The sequence below is a fragment of the Hypanus sabinus genome, chromosome 15, assembly GCF_030144855.1.
Source record: "Hypanus sabinus isolate sHypSab1 chromosome 15, sHypSab1.hap1, whole genome shotgun sequence".
NCBI lineage: Eukaryota > Metazoa > Chordata > Chondrichthyes > Myliobatiformes > Dasyatidae > Hypanus > Hypanus sabinus.
This window is the reverse complement of record NC_082720.1, coordinates 57,222,545-57,244,684: the sequence shown is the minus strand read 5'-3', so window position 1 is coordinate 57,244,684 and position 22,140 is coordinate 57,222,545. Positions and strand designations below refer to the sequence as shown.

Sequence of the window (22,140 nt, the reverse complement as noted above, 5' to 3'; positions counted from 1 at the left end):
GTAGATAATTACTGTATTCCGCATGATTGAACATGCTGCTTGGTTCATTGGAGGAGAATCTATCCTTATTTGCATACTTAAAACGTTAAATGTAGTTAAGCAACACCCACACACGTGAAATTAGACTTGGTTACAGATCATTTTGCTCTTGATTTCATACAGAAAATTGTTTAACTATTTAGTCACAGAAGTGATTTTTCAAAAAATTTACTTAAAATCTGTCTGATTTGTTTCAGATTTTTTACTCCTTTTGATTTTAGGAGGGACAGTATTGTAAAATTGATAAATATATTTGTGTGTTGTTACAGTGAAAATTTATTTTCCTGTCTCATTTGCTTGTCATATTAAGAAAATACCATTATCAATTGATCATTGAAAAGAGTCAACTAACTTCCATCTTATTGCAAAAACTGGTGAATTTGGAAAAAAAGTAATAAATTTGGTCACAGCAACAACACAGCTAATACTTTATTTTTCCATAACAAACTCCAAAATCGCAAATTGTTTAGTTGAACAACCTATTTTAAATAAATAGCTGGACTTTTTTTTTGGAAAGCAGATTTAGAACAGCAAGAATTCATTAAGTGTCCATTCTGAATTTTTATTTTGAAAAAGATTTTGCACATCTTACTGGCGAGAGGCAAATGTTTTGTGACAGCCATCTCTTCAACAGGCATGGATTATTTTGACACTACTGGCTGTTTCATCATTGCTTTGAAGTCTATGACATGGTTCTGAGGAAGTTGGAAGAGTTGTTTTGGACTGGAGGTAAGTATAACCTTTTTAAATGAGACGTTTTAAGTACTTGTTGGTGTTACATGCTGCTAAGGAATTATAACAAAGTAGTAGAAGAATAATACCATTGAAACAACTATTTAGATGCTTGGCAACATGAGTGAATCTGCAGATGCTGGAAATAAATAAAACACAAAATGCTGGCAGAACCCTGATGAAGGTTTTCAGCCCGAAACATCATCACTACCTCCTCCCATAGATGCTGTCTTCCCTGCTGAGTTCTACCAGCATTTTGTGTTTTTATTTAGATGCTTGAACTATTCTGTAAATCAGCTGCCACTTCATCACTGCCTATTGTATTCTGTATGTTCTGCATAAAACGCAAGATTAGACATTGCCTAATTTATCTCAAAACATAGAATAAAGACATGAATAGATTGTAAAATAACAGGATAAAGGTTAAAGATAGGATGAAGTTATGACAGACCTGCTGTAGATTTGACCAATCAAAATTCTTGTGCATTGTTATTGTTAGAATATATGGGTATTAGACATGTACCTAAAACATCATCTTCAATCATCTGTATGCCCTGCTGGATGTTGTTTCTGTTAAGATTGCCCCGCAAAGGGCCACCATGTTCTTCTTCATGCCACTGAACCTATAGATATGTCAATCATTATGTCCAGTCTGTTTTCATAAGCAGCCAATTTCTCCTGAAAGACAAAAGAAGCTGTCCGAGTACAATGTTGTTATGTGCCCAGAGGTGTATTTGCCATGGTAAAATGGCTGCCTGTACCTATTTGTGAGATATGAAAGTGCACATAAAAGTGCATGACTATAGTTATTGCTTATTTTTTTATTCATTATTAATATTTTGTTCTCTTTGTATTTGCAGTTTATTCTCTTTTGCACACTTGGTCAATGCCCAGTTTAGTATGATCTTCCATTGATTCTATTATGGTTATTATTCTTTTATGGATTTATTGAATTCCTGCAAGACAATGAATCTTAGGGCTGTATATGGTGACATATATGTACTCAAACAATAAATTTACTTTGAACTTTGTAAAGTAGGGTAAACTTGCAAAGCCATTGTGGGGCACAAGAATGTTAAGCAGGAACATGATTGATTATGCATTTTTGCAAAGTGCGAAAGAGGTGTAGGACACTGAGCAGAGTTAAAAACAAATGCTCTACTGTAAATGCTCCGTATATTGAACATGACCACGTAAATATGGTCAATATTTTCTGTTTTCCGCCAACATTGATATTAGTTGCCGACTTCAACTTGTGGTGTTTCACAGTATTTCAGTGGGTCCCCGTGTTTAATAGAAGAGGAGAACTTCTCCTTTCTCTATTATCAAAGACAGTGCAACTTCAAAGCTGCTTTTGTCCTTTCTCTGTTACCGCTGCTCAGTACAGCACAAGTGGAAAAAAAGAAACACATCTGCTTGGTAGAAAAATGTCAGGATTTCAGTCAGTACCACGTGCTTCAGATGGAACAAATAGTTCCCAAAATTGCAACTAAGACCTGCCATACCAAAATCCAGTGAAGCTCCAATAATCTGGTACCTGAGAAATGGGTATTGGCTCACATATCCATCCTGAATCTGATCCAGGAGTCCAGAATGCAAGTCTGACTTGTAGTCAGACCTGGGATTGAGGTCAAGAATACCAGCATTCATAAACATGGGTGGATTTGAAAGTAGAACCAAGGTTTGAACTGCTTGTACATGTCTTGCTTTTTCTGAACTCAATGTATAATTGGACAATACACTCAAAATACCTCCTGTACCTAATAAAATGGCCGCTGTGTGTATTGTCATTGTATTCTGAAGCTGTTGCCCATGCTCTTCTGCATACACAATGGTAGTGCATATTTATTTGAGTTACTGTAGGCTTCCTGTTTGAACCAGTCTTGTCATTCTCTGACATTCCCCATTACTAAGGCATTTTCACACACATAAGTGCTGCACCATTCTTGGCAAACTCCTGAGACTATTGAGTGTGAAAATCCCAAGAGATCAGGGATCTCAGAGATCTGGCATCAGTCACCAGTCAAAGTTAGATCATATTAGATCATATTTCTTCCCCATTCTGATGTTTGGTCTAAATATCAATTGAACCTCTTGAACAGTAGATGCATTTACTTGGATTTTCAGAAGGTGCTATACATGAGGCTGCTTAACAAGATAAATCTCAAGGTATTGCAGGGCAGATAATGGGATGGATAGAGGAATGGCTGACAGACAGGAGGCAGTGACTGGGAATAAAGGGAGCCTTTTCTGGTTGTCTGCCAATGACTACTGGTGTTCCTCAGGGTTCAGTGTTGGGACCACTACCCTTCACATTGTTTGTTAATGAATTAGATAATGGAATCGTTGGCTTGGTGACTAAATTTACAGATGAAGTGAAGATAGCTGGAGGGGTAGGTACTGCTGAGGAAGCAATACGATTGCAGAAGGTCTTAAACAAATTGGAAGAATGGACAAAAAATTGGCAGGTGGAATACTATGTTGAGAAAAGTATTTGATTAAAAGTATTTTAATAAAAGAAACAGAAGTGCAGATTTTTATCAAAATGGGAAGAAAATTCAAACATGAGAGGTGCAAATGGACTTAGGAATCCTTGTGTAAGATTCCCAGAATGTTAATTTACATTTTGAATCTGTGGTAAAGAATGAAAATGCAATGTTGGCATTTATTTCAAATAGAATAGAATATAAAAGCAAAAAGATAATGCTGAGGTTCTATACAATACTGGTCAGACTGCACTTAGAGTATTGTCAACAGTTTTTGGACACTTATCTCAGAAAGGATGTTTTGTCATTGGAGGGATTCCAGGGGCCGATTCCAGGAGAGAAGAGGTTAACATATGGGGACCATTCGGACTGTTCTCACTGGAATTTAGACGAATGGGGGGGGGGGGGGGGTGGAATATTATTGAATCCTACTGAATGTTGCAAGGATTAGACATGGTGGCTGTGGAGAGAATGTTTCCGATGGAGGATGTGTTCTTAAATAGAGGACACAGCCTCAACATTGAGGGGTGACCTTTTAGAACAGAGGTAAGTAGAATTTTTGTTAGTCAAAGTGTAGTGAATCTGCAGAATTCTGTGCCACACACAGCTGTGGAGGCCAAGACCATGGGTATTTTTAAGCAAAATTGATGTTTCCCGATTGGTTGGAGTATCAAAGGTTATGGCAAGAAGGCAGGTGTCTATGGTTGAATGGGATAATTCTGCTTCGTTGTCCTATGGTCTATTGTCCATAAGCTTTAATGCATTAAGTTGCTGCTGTATGATTAGTTGATTAGATATATACATTAATGTTCAGGTGTACTGATGTACGTAATAAAGTAACCATTACTACAGAGTATTTTTTTATAAAAGTGAAATAAATGCTTTCAGTGTTAATCGATGGCACCCTATATAAGGAAAATCTGCTATTCCAACATTACTAAAATCCAAGGATGCAGGATTATTGAAGCTTTACTGTACTCTAATCCTGTACTAGACACTGGATTGACCAGTATCATGAGGTGCTTTTGTGAGCTAAATGTGCTTAAATTGGTTTAGGACAAGCACATATGCAATTCTATTCCATGCTTTACAGTACGGTGCAATTTCTCCCAAAGGTTCTCCTCTGCAGATAGTCATATTTTGACAATATTTGTCTCGTCTTTAAGCATTACAATGATTCAACATTTAAAATGTATTCACAAGGAATGTCCATTGAGGATAATTTTCAATCCACTAGTGAAGTTCAAAATGGTGGCAACCAACCAACTTTGAAGCTGTCTTTATTTATTAGATGAGAATATCAAAGTCGGGTCTATTATGATAGCTGTTGTCTTCTTCACTGTCAGTCAACTGAGATTGTTGATATGTAGTTTGTGCGGTTCCCACTTTCTTGGTTGTTCTTAAATTGAAACTGTCTGTGATGTTGTCATTTCTAAACCAGTTAAAATTCCCATAAATGTCAATCAGGGACAATTGTTAAACAAAACTCTGTTGGTCTAGAACTCAGTCTTGTACTATTTTATTGGTGACTCAAGAGCAATTTATTTTAAAACATTTCCAAAAAAATATCAGAGCAGGGAATTTGAAATGAATAGGTATTATCATACACAGAGACTTAATGTTCAGAAATTTACTTCACATTGTCATTACAGTATCAAGTATTCTTCTTTGACATAGCGCACAAAATTAGCCAGCATCCAAACACAAATAAATTTGAATTGTTTCTCTCCTTTTCTGAATGAACAGACTTACACCAAATCACATCAGCTGCCAAAAGTGCTAGTTCAAATTATAATTTCTAGATATGTGATAATGAACTAATGGTAAAATCCACTGTATATGCGCCAAAGATTATACAAATATTATTCAGTGGTGAATATTGTATTAAGTTGAACTTTAGACAAGTTTGCCACATTGAAAGTGAGTATTGAAATTGGATGTTGTCCACAATGAAAAGGAAACATAAACAAAGGAATGATCGATGAAACTTGATGGTTTCACATGAATTTATGACTTGTTACATTATGATCCAAGTAGCATCAGCAATTTTTGAAGGAAAAAATGGTTTTAAAGAAAGACAACATGCCTATTTAGTCTATAACTGACGAAAAATTTAGTTCACTGACTTGAAGTTGGTGTCATTGCGTTATGTCTTATTTTATGAGCATCATTACTATTGATTAGTTGTCAAATGTCAGAAGGCACTCCCAAAGGAACTATACAAAAAGATTTTATCCCCTCCTAAATACACAGCTATGAATTACAACTAGCCCTTTCCTTAAGTTGAGTTGCTTTGAATACAAATAGAAAACCCCTTTTTTTGTGTTTTTGCTTTGAAAGCTGTGGTCTAAGTCACAAAACAGTAATTCCATAATTCCATTCAAAGAAGCAAGGCCATCTGAAGATTTCATCCACATCCTTGTCACTGCTCACTTTGATAATTTTAGTATAACCACCCAGTTTTCACCAATTATAAACTTGAGCTAATTCTAACCTTGGTAATTTCTATCCTAATTGCATTTCCTCATTCATTGATTAAACTTAAACTCACTGAACTTGGCACTGCAATAAATAATTTAAAATTCTTAGTTGTTGGAAAGTCCCTCCACATCCTTACTCCTTCATCCTCTAATGGCCTGAAATCAGCTACATCACCAAATGAGTGACTGAGTCATAGAGAGATATAACACAGAAGCAGGCCACAAAAACAACCAACAAAAGGGTCTCAGCCCAAAGCATCGACTGTATTTTTTCCATAGATGCTGCCTGGCTTGCTGGGCTCCTCCAGCATTTTGTGTGTGTTGCTTGATCTTCCAGCATCTGCTGATTTTCTCCAGTTTATAATTGATATAAATCCAATTTTAATCCCATTTTTGTTCTCCCTGTATTCCCATCAATTCTCCACTCAGCTATGTATACACTGGGAATGTTTATAAAGGTGGAATAACCTAGCAACCTGCACATTTTTCCAATGAGTGAGACAACTGGAGTACACAGAAGAAATCCATGAAGTCACAGGGATGCCAGAAATGAATCCGGGTCTTTATGTTGTTCAGCTGTGCCGATGCACTGTCATTGATTTCCGTTTCTTTCACTTTTGGTAATCTGCACATCTATGCTTTTCCACAATTCTTCATTCAAAGTTTAAAGTGATTTTATTATCAAAGTACATATATGTCACCAGATACAATCCAGAGATTCATTTTCTTGCAGGCATACTCCACTACTCCAGTAACCATAATAGAATTAACAAAGGACCACCCAGTAGGGCAGACAGTGAGTGCACATAAGATAATAAAATGTGTAAATACAGAAAGAAAGAAAAAAATTATAATAGCAACAATATTAATAAATTAATAAATAATCAATAAGTAGCAAAAACATGAGATAAAGAGTCCAAAGTTTGTAGGAACTGTTCAGTGATGGGGCAATAATCATTCCTGAACCTGGTGGTGTGGGTCCTGAGGCTCCTGCAGCTTCTTCTTGATGGCAACAAGAAGCGAGTATTGAATATCATTAATTCAGGGGCTCAACTTTAAACACGGAAGCATCAAGTTCGGGGAAAAACCATTGCACTTGCCTGCCTGCCTTTTCCTTTCACTAATCTTCTGGCCCCTGGCTATCATATGCATTTCAATTTGCTGACAATGATTTACTTTAATTACTCTCCTGTAAATTATCTTGGAATGTTCAATTATGATGAAATATTATTGTGAATCCAAGCTGTTCACTACTTCCTGATAAAGCTCACAGCAAAACTATGAGTGTACAAGGACTGTTTCATTTCTTCTTCTGGAAATTCTGTGTTATGTGCCACCAGTGAGCTTAAAGAAAATATCAAGATCACCGTCATTACTAAGTTCATTGATGCAGACATGTTACATTAGTTATAATTATTTTGCACTGGTAATATGTATCACACAGACCAGTGGTAATTTCAGACTCTGAATGCTTTTAAGAAGCGATTTACCCTGAAATAAATGTATGAGAGAAAACTGCCTTGATAAGAGAAATATATATCAGTTCTCTAGTGAAAAGGTGCTATCGGTCAATTCATAGAGTTGCTTGGGAACTTACATTTTCCCAGTTAAGGACTCGATGTTCTCATTATTAATTATCATTATTTTGTTTTCTGTTTGGATTTGCACAAGCTGTTGCCTTTTGCACATTGATTGTTTGTCATTATGCATAGTTTTCATTGATTCTATTATGTTTCCTTGCATCTAATGTTGATGCGTGCAAAGAAATGAATCTCAGGCTGACAAATGGTGACGTTTACTGTATGTACTTGGACAATAAATTTTACTTTAAATTTTGTACTTTGAACGGACTTGCGCATGGAAACAAGAAGAGATTATGTGATCAAAATTTGTGCAAAAATTACATTATGTAGCTGAGTGCAATTAGACTTGCATGCAATTTTACTTTGAAGATGCGACTACAAAAATTTTGGCACATTTTGTTTTATGCATGTTGTTCACTTATTTTTGGAAGCAATCCAAGTGTTCAGAGGGAACCACCATATTAAACCTGAATACTAGTGGTTATTGAGCTCACCTAAAACTTTCATGTCATGTCTAACCTAAAGCTGTTTAACTGCCATTCTAGAAAATGTGGACCTTTGCATATCATTTCATTTATATCCCAGTTTCAATATTTAGCCTTTGCATTAAAAGCCCCATCCTTTAGATCCTTCCTCTGCCCAAAACACACTGAGTTCTCTTTGATATTTGCATCTATCACTCCCAGTAGATGGTCATTGGCTGGTAAGCTTTCAAGAGCCCAATGATCTGTGGGTCTCACTCTAATAGTCTCTGCTTCTTTACAGTTAGCACTTTAAAATCCACCTTTAATAATTCATCTTGATATTTCCTCCTTTGGCTCAGAGCCAAATAATTTTCAGAGGTTTGAAATCATCAACAAAAATAGGAAACTGGAGATTTGTTAAGAATGAAATATAAATATAAAGTATAGGAAATACTCAGCAGATCAGGTAGTGTATGGGTAAAGTAAAATGCAGCAAGGTGGAAAAGACAAAACGGTTTGCTTGTGGAGAGGGTCAGGGATGGATAGCAGAGAGGGTATATTTCTGATAGGATGAGGTCAGGCTCTATCGATCAAATAGGTTACTTCATCAAAGCATCCCAGTCAGTCTTGACTTCACCTGATCAGAGATATTCCTTTTGTTCTATCAATTATTCTGTCACACTCTGCAGTTTAAAACTAACTTGTGTTTTCCCTTTCCAAGTTCTAATGAAAAGTATTTCATTTGAAACAGTATCTTTGTTACTCTGTCCACAGATGTTGCTTGAACAGCTGACTGTTTTCAGTACTTTAAGCTCTTTTTTAATTCAGTGACTGTCTGGCAATGTTCCCTAGTATTGACGAAACTACCAACTGCAACTGAACTAATGCATTCAATTTACTTTTTCACATAATTGTTAACAGTAGATAAAAGAGAAAATGTTTACTCATCGAGCAATGAATAAAGAGTGATTATCTGTGTGAAGAAAGCTGCACAGTAAGTAATGAAAAGTTTAGACATTAATAACCACATCCATAATAAAGATTGTCCTGGTCACGTTTACTTAAACATGCAAAAAACAGAATACATCTGAAAATAGACTAAGCATAAAAGATTACATTAGATGTCATTGAGAAGGAAAGCCACCTTTGGTACAAATTTAACAAAAATGCATAGTTGCCGCAGGTGATTGGAGAAAATTACGTATCTCTGTTATTACTGATCTCACAAATGCACAACATGATTCAGACAAATATTAAGCAGTAACAATCTGACTTAGTCCAGATGAGCAGCTGAAGCCGGTTTATTGTTTCATCCACATTTTGTTAGATGCACAGTGATGTACTTTGCTCTGCTTACAAATTTAAAGAAAATTATTTCACTAATCTTTCCACATGATGTAAAATCTGTTTAGTTACATTATTTTCTTCAATTTTGAACAGAGAGAAAAATATACCCCATTGTCAGCTGTTTATATACCATAAAAATAATGGTGTGTACATGCTGTTCTTCAATATTAATTCCCAATTTGTTGGGACATGAAGAAACTGCAACTGTTAGTTTGGCATGACATGCATTAATTCAAGAATTGCTACATTCAAATTCCCGTGGAATAAAACTGCTTCTGTTGGCACTGGAAGTAATCACTGCTTAATACAGATTACAGTTTTTGTGCACATTTGTTTTCACCCAGTTCTAGTCAATCTAGATTGCATCTCCAGGTGATCAATGATCAATATCCATTAATGATGTGTATAATTTATCATCTTAATATGGTTAATCTGTTCTGTAGTCAGACCCTAAGTTATGACACGAAGGGCATGTAAACTGAAAATACATTTTCATTATGGGCATTGTCTTAGTTTCACATATTAGCAAAATGCTACTTTTTATAGATCATTTGTAACTTGTTTTTGCGATCGACTTTCCGTGCATTTACAGTTGAACATACAAGTGAATGTTGCCTGACAGAAGAAATAAAGCCAAGCTAAATAAAAGCATTGAACTAAAATTATTATAAAACATCCAAGACAACAAGTTAGCATTTGAGTACACACAACAATATCTCTTCCAAATGTGACTTTAGATTTAATTTACAGAATGCTTGTGTCTACTCTGCTGATCTGACTTGGATACTGAGAGTACTCAGATTAATGTAACAAGAGGCATTACTCGTTTTGAGGCTCCTCGGTGGTACTTTTACTTTCCCGTTTTTCTGAGCGTTTAGTGCGCTTCTTCTTCTTTTTTGTTGAAGAGGCGGAATGTTGCCGGTCCTGCTTGACATCTTTGTCCTGCATTCTGGAGAGCATGACCGGGCTACCGCCCATGTAGATGTTAGACTGATACTCATCAGGTTCCATGGTTTCAACATTCTGTGATGCATACCTGGGAGCCCAACTTGGTATACCGTCTTCAAGATCTGGAGATGTTTTAATGTAATCCATATCTGTTGAATGAACAATGCATGGATATAATTATTATTTAATATCTTTATATCTGGTTTCTAAATGTGGGTAGAATGTATTTATAGATATGCATCTGGAAGATGAGCATATATTTACTATCACCAACCATGGACAAATCTCTATTCAGTATTTTCATTTCTGTTGCCTATTCATCTACCAACCATTATCCTTGACTTTTCCAATATATGCACTGCTGCATTTACTGATAGTTTTGTCCTTTCGATCTCCTGTACTTGATGTTCTCTTTTCTGTCATTTCTCATCCTTTCAAAAATTCCTGTCAATGCCCCATTACAGCTACTATTATCTATGCTTCATGAATTAATATTGTCCATTAGCATGCATATAACATAAATTAACTATGCAAAGCAATGAAACATCCAAGTTATGCTTCACTTCTAATTTCCTACAGTTTAATTGTAAAGATGCAGATGTTCTTGTGTGGTAGATTAATTGTACCTTTATGCCACATTTATGGTCTCTTTAAAAGTTTGGAGATAAGAAAATCTCAACTTAGTTCATGTTTGAACTTAATTTTATTTATCTGAACCAATTATTCCCTGCCATTTTCGATTTTCCATTTGTGCCTAGTCATGCCTTATCTTGACATAATCAAGGCCTTGGCCTACAGCTACATTCATTATTTTCTTCTCAGATTTAAAAATGTGTCATCCATAGAAAACTCACTTCAGGCATTTTTTTCTGCACTAATTTTTCTGTTGCATGCCTATTTTTAATTAGGAAGGAAATGAATTGCATTTGTATGGCATTTTTGATTTCTCCAGAATGCCCTACAGGATCCTTACTATCAAATAATTACCGTAGAATAAATTCATTGCTGTATTTTAGGAAAATACAATATATAATTTGTGCACCATGCCATCCCTCAAACAAGAATGATCAACTAAATTGCTTTGTAGTTTCTGTTCATTTGTTTTATGGGGTGTTGGTATTGCTGACAAGTACAGAAATTATCGAATAAAGGACAAAAGGATAGGGTGATGAATGCATAAAATGTTGACTGAACAGAGCTCTTTCATCGTTTTGGAGTCTTGTGCAATGACCAATCAGTTCCTCATTTTATTGTAAAAACAGAAATTGCTGGAACTGCTCAGCTGGTTAGGCAACATCTCTGGAAAGAGAAAGATACTTTCAGATGCTAGACGATTTCTCAGAACCCAAGGCCTGAAACATTGACGATTTTTCGATTCACAGATGCTACCTGATGTGCTGAGTGTTTCCACCATCTTCAGCTTTTCATTTTCAGAAGTCCAGCAGCCACAATTTTTGCTTACTTTTCAATTTGTTGCCAAAAGAAAAGTGGTAGAGGAAATGAGGAGCATGAATAAGCAGAGGGAAGCAACATACATGAGAGGGAGAGGGACAGAAAAGGGGAGTAGAGAGAGCAACTATCATAGGAAAATGTTGGACAACACAATAAAGACACAGGGACGTAATTTATTGTACAAAAGCCTGAAAACATGCACCAACCTTAAAGACAGCATTCATTATTTTAAGATTAATGAGCAGTCCTCAATTGCATGTTGGCCTTCATAACAAGGGGAGTTGAGAATAGTAGCAAAGAGGTCCTTCTGCTGTTGTACAGGGCCCTGGTGAACCACACCTAGAGTATTGTGTTCAGTTTTGGTCTCCAAATTTGAGGAACAACATTCTTGCTATTGAGGGAGTGCAGTCTAGTTCATGAGGTGAATTCCTGGAATGGCGGGACTGTCACATTTTGAAAGATTGAAGCAACTGGACTTGTATACACTGGAATTTAGAAGGATGAGAGGGGATCTGATTGAAACATATAAGATTATTAAGGGATTGGACACACTAGAGACAGGAAACATGTTCCCAATGTTGGGAGAGTCCAGAACCAGAGGCCACAGTTTGAGAATAAGGGGTAGGCCATTTGGAACAGAGTTGAGGAAAAAATTTTTCACCCAGAGAATTGTGGATCTATGGAATGCTCTGCCTCAGAAGGCAGTGGAAGCCAATTCTCTGAATGTTTTCAAGAAAGAGTTAGATAGAGCTCTTAAAGATAGCAGAGTCAAGGGATATGGGGAGAAGACTGGAACGGGGTACTGATTGTAGATGATCAGCCATGACCATTGAATGGCAGTGCTGGCTCGAAGGGCCGAATGGCCTATTCCTGCACCTATTGTCTATTGCAATAAAATGGACTCTTGACCTCACAATCCTTCTCCTTATGTTCTCGTGACTTATTGTCCTATGGAACTACATTTTCTCTAAAACTGTAACAATGTATTCTGTATTCTGTTTTTGCTTTTCCTTGTACTACATCAATGCAATGCTGTGATGAAATGATTGTAGAGATGGCATATAACACAAAGTCTTTACTGTAACTCAGTGTTGTGCTAATAAACCAATTTACCGATCAGAATCAGAATCAAGTTTATTATCACCGGCATGCGTTGTGAAATGTGCTAACTTAGCAGCAGCAGTTCAATGCAATATATAACATAAAAGAAAAAAAGTTCAAAAAAAAAAGTAAATCCATTACAGTATCCGTATTTTGAATAAATTAAAATTCGTGCAAAAACAGAAATAATATATAATTAAAAAATGAGGTTCAATAGACATTCAAAAACTGAGCAAAATTTACTCTGAACGTAACTATGCCAGCCACTGATGGGCAATTTGAATCTTATCCCTTCCTCCACACCCTCTGACAAAACTTGACTTCATCTGCACAGACAACTGATATTTAGACAGATCCAGCATACTTTGTATCATGGTTTAGTGCAATTTTTGGAGCACCAAAGTAACTGATTTCAGTTTCCAGTACTGGATATGAACTGGTGTAAATAACCCTTATGCTGAATCTGCCTTCCAATATCATGAGTGTCATGTAAATTAGTCATTTTCCCATAACACAAACAGCACGATAAAAAAAAACCTCCAGCACACTTTTACCTCTTTTGTTCTTCCACCAAAGTCAAATCTTTCAATTGAAATATACGATACAAAGCTTGTGAGTTAACCTTGGCAAAGGCACAGACTATATATGAGCAAATTTCTGCAAAAGAGAGCATTTTAACTGGTTGCATCAGTTTTTGGTAAGGAGGGGCTATGGAACAGGATGAGAAAAAATGGCAGATGGTTGTGAACGCAGTAAGATCCATCATGGACACTAGACTCCCCAGCAATAAGGAAATCTTCAAAAAGGTGGCATCCATTATTAAGGACCTCCACTGCCCAGGCCACGCCCTCTTCTCATTATTACCATGATAAAGGAGATACAGAAACCAGAAGATATGCACTCAATGCTTTACGAACAACTGCTTCCCCTTCACCATTAGATTTCTGAATGGTCTACTAACACTACCTCAATATTTTTGTTCTCTTTTTGCACTCTTCCTATATTGTATTAAGTAATACATATAATATCATGTTGTATAATATTGTACTATATTGCAAGGAATATTATTTATCGTAATCTATGTTAAACTTTACTACTGCCAAAAAACAATAAATTTCACATCATATGTTAATGATACTAAACCTGGCCCTGATTCTAAATCTGGCCTCTCCACCAGTTTTCAGCAAACAGAAAAATGGTTGCATGAAATTTCTTTTGCCACAACTGGCAATTTTATGTATTGACACATAGGTCTGTTTCAACATCTCAGTTCTTTACAGAGGCAGCTTAGGGCATTCCAGTTTCTCCATTCTCCCCCAACCCACAGAAGAGGCTGCCATTCAGTTTAATTAAAGCCCATGCTGATCCAAGTACAATTCACTCCTTCTGCTACTCCTGGCTTTGGTGATAGTGCTGTGCTAGCTACCAGTGTTGTCAGGACTTTTAAGCATTTAACAATAGCAGCACACCCACAGAGAAGGAGTATCTGGCATCCTATCTTTACCATCTCTTTTTTATGCTGCTGTTCTAATGAGGGTGAATACAGCTTCCAGTAAGAATATGACATGCTCAGTCCCTGAGAAATGCTGTTTTGTTTGGCTGTATTCATGGGTATTCATGTATGGTTGAACGGCAATTAAACTTGAACTTGAACATGCTGGTGACTCTTAGTGAATAAACAGCCAGTGATAATACCATGAAACCATTTTACATTGGATTATTTCTTCAGGAACAGCAAAGCAGATTGTTTCTCTAAATTACACTCAGCGGCCACTTTATTGGGTGCACCTGTACACCTGCTTGATAATGTCAGTATCTAATTGGCCCATCCTACAGCAGCAGAGATGGTCAAGAGGGTCAGTTGTTGTTCATACCAAACATCAGAATGGGGAAGAAATGTGATCTAAGTGACTTTTATTGTGGAATAATTTTTGATGCCAGATGGGATGGTTTGAGTATCTCAGAAGCTTCTGATTTCCTGGAGTTTTCATGCACAACAGTCCCTAGAGTTTACAGAGAATGGAGCAAAAAACAAAACAAAAAAATCCAGCGAATGGCAGTTCTGTGAGTGAGAATACCTTATTAATGAGAGAGCTCAGACAGAATGGCCAAACTTATTCAAGTTGACAGCAAGGTGACTGCAACAGTGCTGTAACCACAGTGTGCAGAAGAACATCTCTGAGCGCACAACACGTTGAACCTTGAAGTGGATGGGCTGCAGCAGAAGACCATGAACAGTGGCCACATTATAAGATACATGAATGCCTATTTCTAATGAAAAATCTTCATCGTGAACCTTTAAGTCCATTTCTCACTGCATAGATGCTCTCTGACCTGCCGAGTATTTCCAGCATTTCTATTATTATTTCAGATTTCCAGCACTTGCTTCAGTATTGGCATTGTTCGACCATTGTTCTGGATGTCTACTGATGATTAGTTTCCCTCCTCCTTTGTTATTTTAAATTTTATACTGCTGCCTCAGCTAATTCCACACAGAGATTATAACATTCTTATCTGCATGGCAAGGTTTTGTACACTTAATATTAGATTGCTTTTACTAACTATGCCTCTGGGAAAGTTTCATAATTTCCAACTTAGCTATTGCTACTTATGGGACTGGCTACCTCTGCCATGATAGATATTGTTTTTAATTTTTACTTTTTCCCTGTAGTATTTAAAATATGTACAATTGCTTTATATATTCATGTTTTTTTTTAATCTTAAACACCTAATCAACAAATGGATAATTATGGTACTATTGTTTTAACTTGACACATGAAAACAAATTTGATGGAAATCTGTTGGCACTAATCCCAAGATGTTAAAGATTGGCTACAGGCACAATGCACCAGAAAGTCTCAAGCTGGTCAGTTGAGAAATAATTAACTTCAAAACTAATTTCAGTGATGGAGCAATGAATTGTGAATGCTTTAAGTATACCAGGATTAAATCTGATGGTAGAACAGATTTATGCTCTGCAGCCATCTTTATACTGTTAAGAATCAGGCATTGCCTGCATCACAGAAGTATGAACATCACATTGATCAGATTGTGCTGTTTCAGTGGTGCTAAATAATCTTTCATGGAAGAACTGAAGTGGGTGGACATCACAGTATAAAAAAGATTCTGCCTAGCATAGAGTAAAAAGCCAGAAATGTTGGAATCCAATGACCATACATTAATCAGTCATAGATCCTATATCTAACCTGTGACCTGACCCTAATAAAGTGTCCATTGCATACATGTTCTGTCCTCAAAGTATCCATTGAGTACATAGTCTTTTGTGCTGTTGCCCATCCACCTCAATGTTCAATGTGTTGTGCATTCAGAGGTGATCTTCTGCACATGGTTATGGTAACATATGGTTATTTGAGTTACTGCTGCCTTCTTGTCAGCTTGAAGTAGCCTGGTCATTCCCCCTGACCTCTCTCATTAACAAGGCAGTTTCACACTCAGAAATGTTGCTCATTGGATGTTTTTTGTTTCTTGCACTATTCTCTGATAACTCTAGAGACTGCTGTGAGTGAAAATCCCAGGCAATCAAGAGTATCTGAAATACTCAAACCACTCCGTACTGTACCAGGAAACATTCCATGGTCAAAGTCTCTCAGATCACATTTTTTCCCCATTCTGATATCTGGTCGGAATAACAGAACCTCTTTCCCAAGTCTGTTTGCCTCAATGCACTGAGTTGTTGCCACAAAAAACACAGAATGTAAAATCTATAAGACGGAAAAAGAGACTATAGTCCAAAGTCCAAACCCAAAACACAGAAAAAACATGGACAACACAGTCTGCAGTGGCAGGCTCTACCCTATCTGGTCAACCAATCAACCAATCAAAAAGCAAGCAGCTGGCGCTCAACCTCTGCACTCACTATGATGCTTCAATTTCCCTTATCACTTTAATTGGCGAACAATGGGGGCTTTGATCAGTGAAATGGAGCCAAACATCGGCTTGCACCCTGTCCTGCAATCTACCCATTACAAGGTTTATGTATGCTATCTCTGCCTCTTTGAATTCTCTCGTAATCCTGTCTGTTCACATTCTTACGCATTTGTACAACCATTTTCTTCAGGCAGATTGTGAATTTTTCAGAAGTATTGAGTATTTCAGTAACACACTGCTCAATATTGTTGTAGCAATCATTGCTCACAGCCTGGTCTTTACAATTTTTGTCTGCTCTCTGGAAACTTTGTACGGAAGTACAATAGTGTTTTTTTACTAGAGACCTCCATGCTTATTTCCTAATCTATTGTTATTATCACTCATTTGTGAATATACAATTACAAGGTGCAAACATGTCAGAAAAAATAGCAAATGTTAACAAAGAATTTGAATGAACAACATATAACTTTTCTAAACACGTACATGAATATTTACATTATTTAGACATAATAAAACAATTACTTTGCTAATACTTGACAATTCAAACGCAGATCTCACAGTATGTTTCGAAGCTCCCTGCTGGTAAAATGTAACTAGCCAACCAGTCGTATATTGAAGTTGGATTTACAAGTTTCACATTCAATTAAACCGTTGTGGCTGTTCCTTCTCAGAATTAATCGATTAGATACCTTTTAATTCTTTCTGCTCTTCAGCAAGACTACTAGCAAGTAATTGTTTTCCTACTAAATTGGATAGATAGTGCCAGAATTTGTTCTACCTTAACCCAAAACAACAGAGAGACTGGGCAGTGAGCATAAATGTACTCAGTGGCCACTTTATCCGGTGACTCATATACCCAATAAAGTGGCCACAGGATGTATGTTCATGGTCTCCTGCTACTGTAGCCCATCCACTTCAAGGTTCAACATGTTGCATGTACACAGATGCTCTTCTGCACAGTGAGTTACTTGAGTTACTGTTCCCTGAACCGCTTTGGCCAATCTTATCTGACCACTCTTATTCACAAGACATTTTCAGACACAGAACTGCTGCTCACTGGATTTTTTTTGGGGGGGGGGGGGGGTGGGGGTTGCACAATTTTCTCTAAACACCTGCATGAAAATCCCAGGTGATTAGCAGTTTTAGAGATACACAACAATCATCTGGCACCAACAATTATTCCACAGTCAAAATTGCTTAGGTAACATTTCTTCCCCATTCTGATGTTTCATCTGAGCAACAACTGAACCTCTTAACCATGTTTGCTTGCTTTTGTGAATGGAGTTGCAACCACATGATTGGTTAAGTAGATAAATGCATTAATAAGCATGTGTACAGGTGTACGAACAGAATGGCTACTGTGCAAATGAAGCCTTCTAACAAGACAAGGAGGATTGAAGAATATGCCATCCCCAGTAACATTGGAATTGTTATCATGCACATGCTTAAGACAAGTCAAAGTATTTACAAACATTTTCAGATGGAAGTGCCATCACAACATTTCACTGAAAATTTCCCCAATCATATAAACCAACCCTTAACCAATCAATTAGGTCTATGTTCTGTCAAGAAATGCTGACAACAATGTATCCAGCAAAAGCTGTAGGGCCAGACAGCATCCTGCCTGAAGTTCTGAAGACAACTTCCATAACTAATCACTTCTCTTCGTGATTTTTATAAAGGACCTGGATGAAGAAGTGGAGGGACAGGTTAGTAAATTCGCTGATGACACAAAGGTTGTGATGTTGTGGATAGTGTGGGCGGCTGTCAGAGATTACAGCGGGACATCGATAGGATGCAGAACTGGGCTGAGAAGTGCCAGTCGGAGTTCAACCCAGATAAATGTGAGGTGGATCATTTTGGTAGATCAAATAAATGGTAGACTCTTGGTGGTGTGGAGGATCAGAGGGATCTTGGGGTTTGAGTCCATAGGATACTCAAATCTGCTGTGCAGGTTGACTGTGTGGTTAAGAAGGCATTAGGTGTATTGGCCTTCACCAACCATGGGATTGAGTCAAGTGCTGAGAGGTAATGTTACAGCTATATAGGACCCTGGCCAGACCCCACTTGGAGTACTGTGCTCAATTCTGGTCACCTCACTAAAGGAAGGATGTGAAAACTATAGAAAGGGTGCAGAGGAGCCTGAATTGGGAAGCATGCCTTATGAGAATAGGTTGAGTGAACTTGGCATTTGCTCCTTGGAGTGACGGAGGATGAGAAGTAGCCTGATACAGGTGTATAAGATGATGAGAAGCATTGATTGTGTGGACAGTCAGAAGCTTTTTCCCAGGGCTAAAATGGTTATCAAGAGAGGGCATAGTTTTAAGGTGCTTGGAAGTAGGTACAGAAGAGATGTCATAGAACCATAGAACCATGTCAGGCGTTAATTTTTATTGCAGAGAGTGATGAGTGCGTGGAATGGACTGCCAGTGACAGTGGTGGAGGCAGGTACAATAAGGTCTTTTAAGAGGCTCCTGGATAGGTACATGGAGCTTAGAGAAACAGAGGGCAATGGGTAACCCTAGGTAATTTCTAAAGTAAGTACATGTTCGGCACAGCATTGTGAGCCAAAGGGCCTGTATTGTGCTGTAGGCTTTTTATGTTTCTAACTAGTTGAGTCTCTAGCCCTCCAGACTGATACATCATTGATAGATAACTGGCAATGTTGAATATTCCCCAAGATTCACAAAAGAAAATGCAGCTCTATAGTAGCATAGTGTTCAGTGCAACACTATTACGGCTCAGGACGTTCCGGAATTCAATTTCGGAACTTTCCTATAAGGAGTTTCTATACATCCTCCATAAGTCATATGAACACAATTAGTCTATTTGGTCCACCAAGTCTGCTCCGCCATTCAATCATTGCTGATCCTGTCTTTTCTCCTCCTCAACCCCAGTTCGCTGCCTTTTCCTGGTAACCTTTATTGCCATGTCGAATGAAGAACCTATCAATCTTTGCCTTACATACACCCAATGACCTGGCCTCCACTGCTGCAGGTAGCAACAAGTACCACAAATTCACCACTCTTTGGCTAAAGAAATTTCTCCGCATCTCTGTTAAAGTGTGCCCCTAGGTCCTGAAACTGAGCTCTCTTGTCGTACACTCTCTCACCATGGGAAACATCTTCTCCATCTAGGCCTTTTAATATTCAAAAAGGTTTCAATGAGATCCTTCCTCATCCTTCTGAAGTCCAGTGAGTACAGACCCAGAGTCATCAAAAGTTTCTCGTACGGTAAGCCTTTTATTCCTGGAATCACCCTTGTGAACATCCTCTGGATTCTCTCCAATGCCAGCACATCTTTTCTCAGATGAGGGGCCCAAAACTGTTCACAATACTCAAGGTGAGGCCTCACCAGTGCCTTATAAATCCTCAGCATCACATCCTTGCTCTTGTATCCTTGACCTCTTGAAAGGAATTCTAACATGGCATTTGTCTTCCTCACCACTGACTCAACCTGCAAATTAACCTTGAGGGTGTTCTGCACAAGGCCTCCCAAGCCCCTCTGCCTCTCAGATTCCTGGATTTTCTTCCCGTTTAGAAAATAGTCCGCATGTTTATTTCTACTATGAAAGTACATGACCATGCATTTTCCACCATTGTATTTAATTTGCCACTTTCTTGCCCATTCTCCTAATCTGTCTAAGGGTGGAAGGGTGGATTTTCAGTGGGTGCTCCAGATTCCTACACCATCCAAAGACGTACCAGATAGGTTAATTGGTCATTGTGAATTGTCTCATGATTAGGTCAGGGTTAATTGGGGTTGTGGGGTTGCTGGCCCAGCATGGCTTGAGGTTCCAGAAGGGACTATTCCACACTCTATCACTAAGTAAATAAAAATAACTGCTGAGAAGACAAAATGGTGTATTTTATGAAAACTATTGAGCCATGAACTATCTGACAATTACTATTATGCAATCAAATACTGCACCCGGTCCACTTTCAATTCTTTATAATTATGAATTTAACAAAAATTACCAGTCACCAAAAGCTAAAGAATTCTGAAGTATGAGGAGCCTGATACTGCAACATCTTATGGAAGGCAGATGTTGATATGTTCCCATTAGTGGAAGAATTGTGACCAAGGAAGCATTTTTACGAGAGCTGAGCTGTTCATTTAAATCTGATCTGCACAGGGAACTTCTTCTCACAGAAGGTGGTGAACATCTGGAATTCTCTGTGCTGCAGTGTTCTGGGAGAAGACAGGCATAAATATTTGAAAGATCATGGAATTGAGAACACTTTACACAAACAAGATAAAACTTGTGCAGATGCACTGTGAGCATATGGAATTATGGCCAAATTAAGTGGCCAAATGCCCTACTCCTGATCCTGTTTTCCTACTTATGCGTTATATAGGTTCATTGGGCATGACAGCATAGAAACAGGCCTTTTGGCCAATCTGTGCCAACTGTTATTCTGCCTATTTGCATCAACTGTACCTTGAACATACCCTTCCCACTCATGTACTTATCTAAATTTCTTATGCCTTCACCCATTTCAAAACAGGAGGTGGGACAAAATGGTCAATGGCTTTTACATCTGTTTGATCTAAATATTTAGAATGCCTAGAGGGAACTGGAATGATTTTGCACTAAGAAAGTGACATAGCAGCATTTTCCCATTTGAAGTTGCTTCTGAAATTGAACTTAATTGCTTCTTCCTTTCATTTGGAAGATCAACATCCAAACTATCAGATGGCGAAGGTAGGTTTCATCTGAGCTAGCTTGCCATGGACCTAGCAGGAGACCACTAGAGCAGCAAATACCCTTAAATATGCAATTTGATCACAGTTTACAATATTGAAGCAAAGTTAATTATTTCTTAGCGATCACTAATGAATTTGATTTGGTACTTCTATAAGTGTACTACAAATGGGATTAGCAACTAATAATGAAAATGTGCAATTCAAGTGATCCAGCCCTTCCTTTGGCCAAACTCTAAATTAAACCATAATTACTGGTGTTACCAGTATCGCTTATGATGACTACGTGGTTATAAAAACATACCATGATTTTTTATAGTTGTTCTTCATTGTTTAATGAAGAAGAGGTTTTGTTGATAAAATCAATTCTTAATGGCATACTCAATAATATTCTCTCCAATGAAGGCATGCCTTAGTGAATCGATCAATTAGACTAAGCTTATGTTATTTGGAAACGTAGAACTGATATTGGGAACTTGACCTCTAAACAAACTGAGGTGAATAGTATCAGCATCAAGAAATGTAGTGTTGCTAGGCAAACGCGAGGAAATCTGCAGATGCTGGAAATTCAAGCAACACGCACAAAATGCTGGTGGAACGCAGCAGGCCAGGCAGCATCTATAGGGAGAAGCGCTGTCGATGTTTCGGGCCGAGACCCTTCATCAGGACTACGTTTTAGAAGGGTAAACTCAGCAGATGCTTGGAAAGTATTCTGGTTTTCCTCAAGACTTCACGCTTGCCAAAATTGCTTCTGGGTATGTACAGATTTCTATTATGAATGCAAATTATGTACTCTGTGTGGGAAATTTCAGACACTGGACAGCCAAGTAACTTTTGCAGCAGACTGATACTGGAGAACTTCAAGCATAATGATGGATTGTCAGCCATATCATGGACTGAAGAAAAGAAAATCAGT

At 37.7% G+C, this 22,140-nt stretch overlaps 1 protein-coding gene across 1 annotated transcript in view; it reads right to left on the bottom strand.

The window, feature by feature from the left end:
* Positions 1 to 8,820: 8,820 nt before the first annotated feature.
* LOC132405245 (protocadherin gamma-A10-like) overlaps positions 8,821 to 22,140 on the bottom strand; it is a 278,617-nt gene continuing 265,297 nt past the window's right edge. Inside the window, exon 6 of the mRNA XM_059989929.1 lies at positions 8,821 to 10,228. Within this exon, the coding sequence (XP_059845912.1) occupies positions 9,951 to 10,228 (278 nt within the window). The 3' untranslated portion in view covers positions 8,821 to 9,950. The remainder of the gene's footprint in view (positions 10,229 to 22,140) is intronic.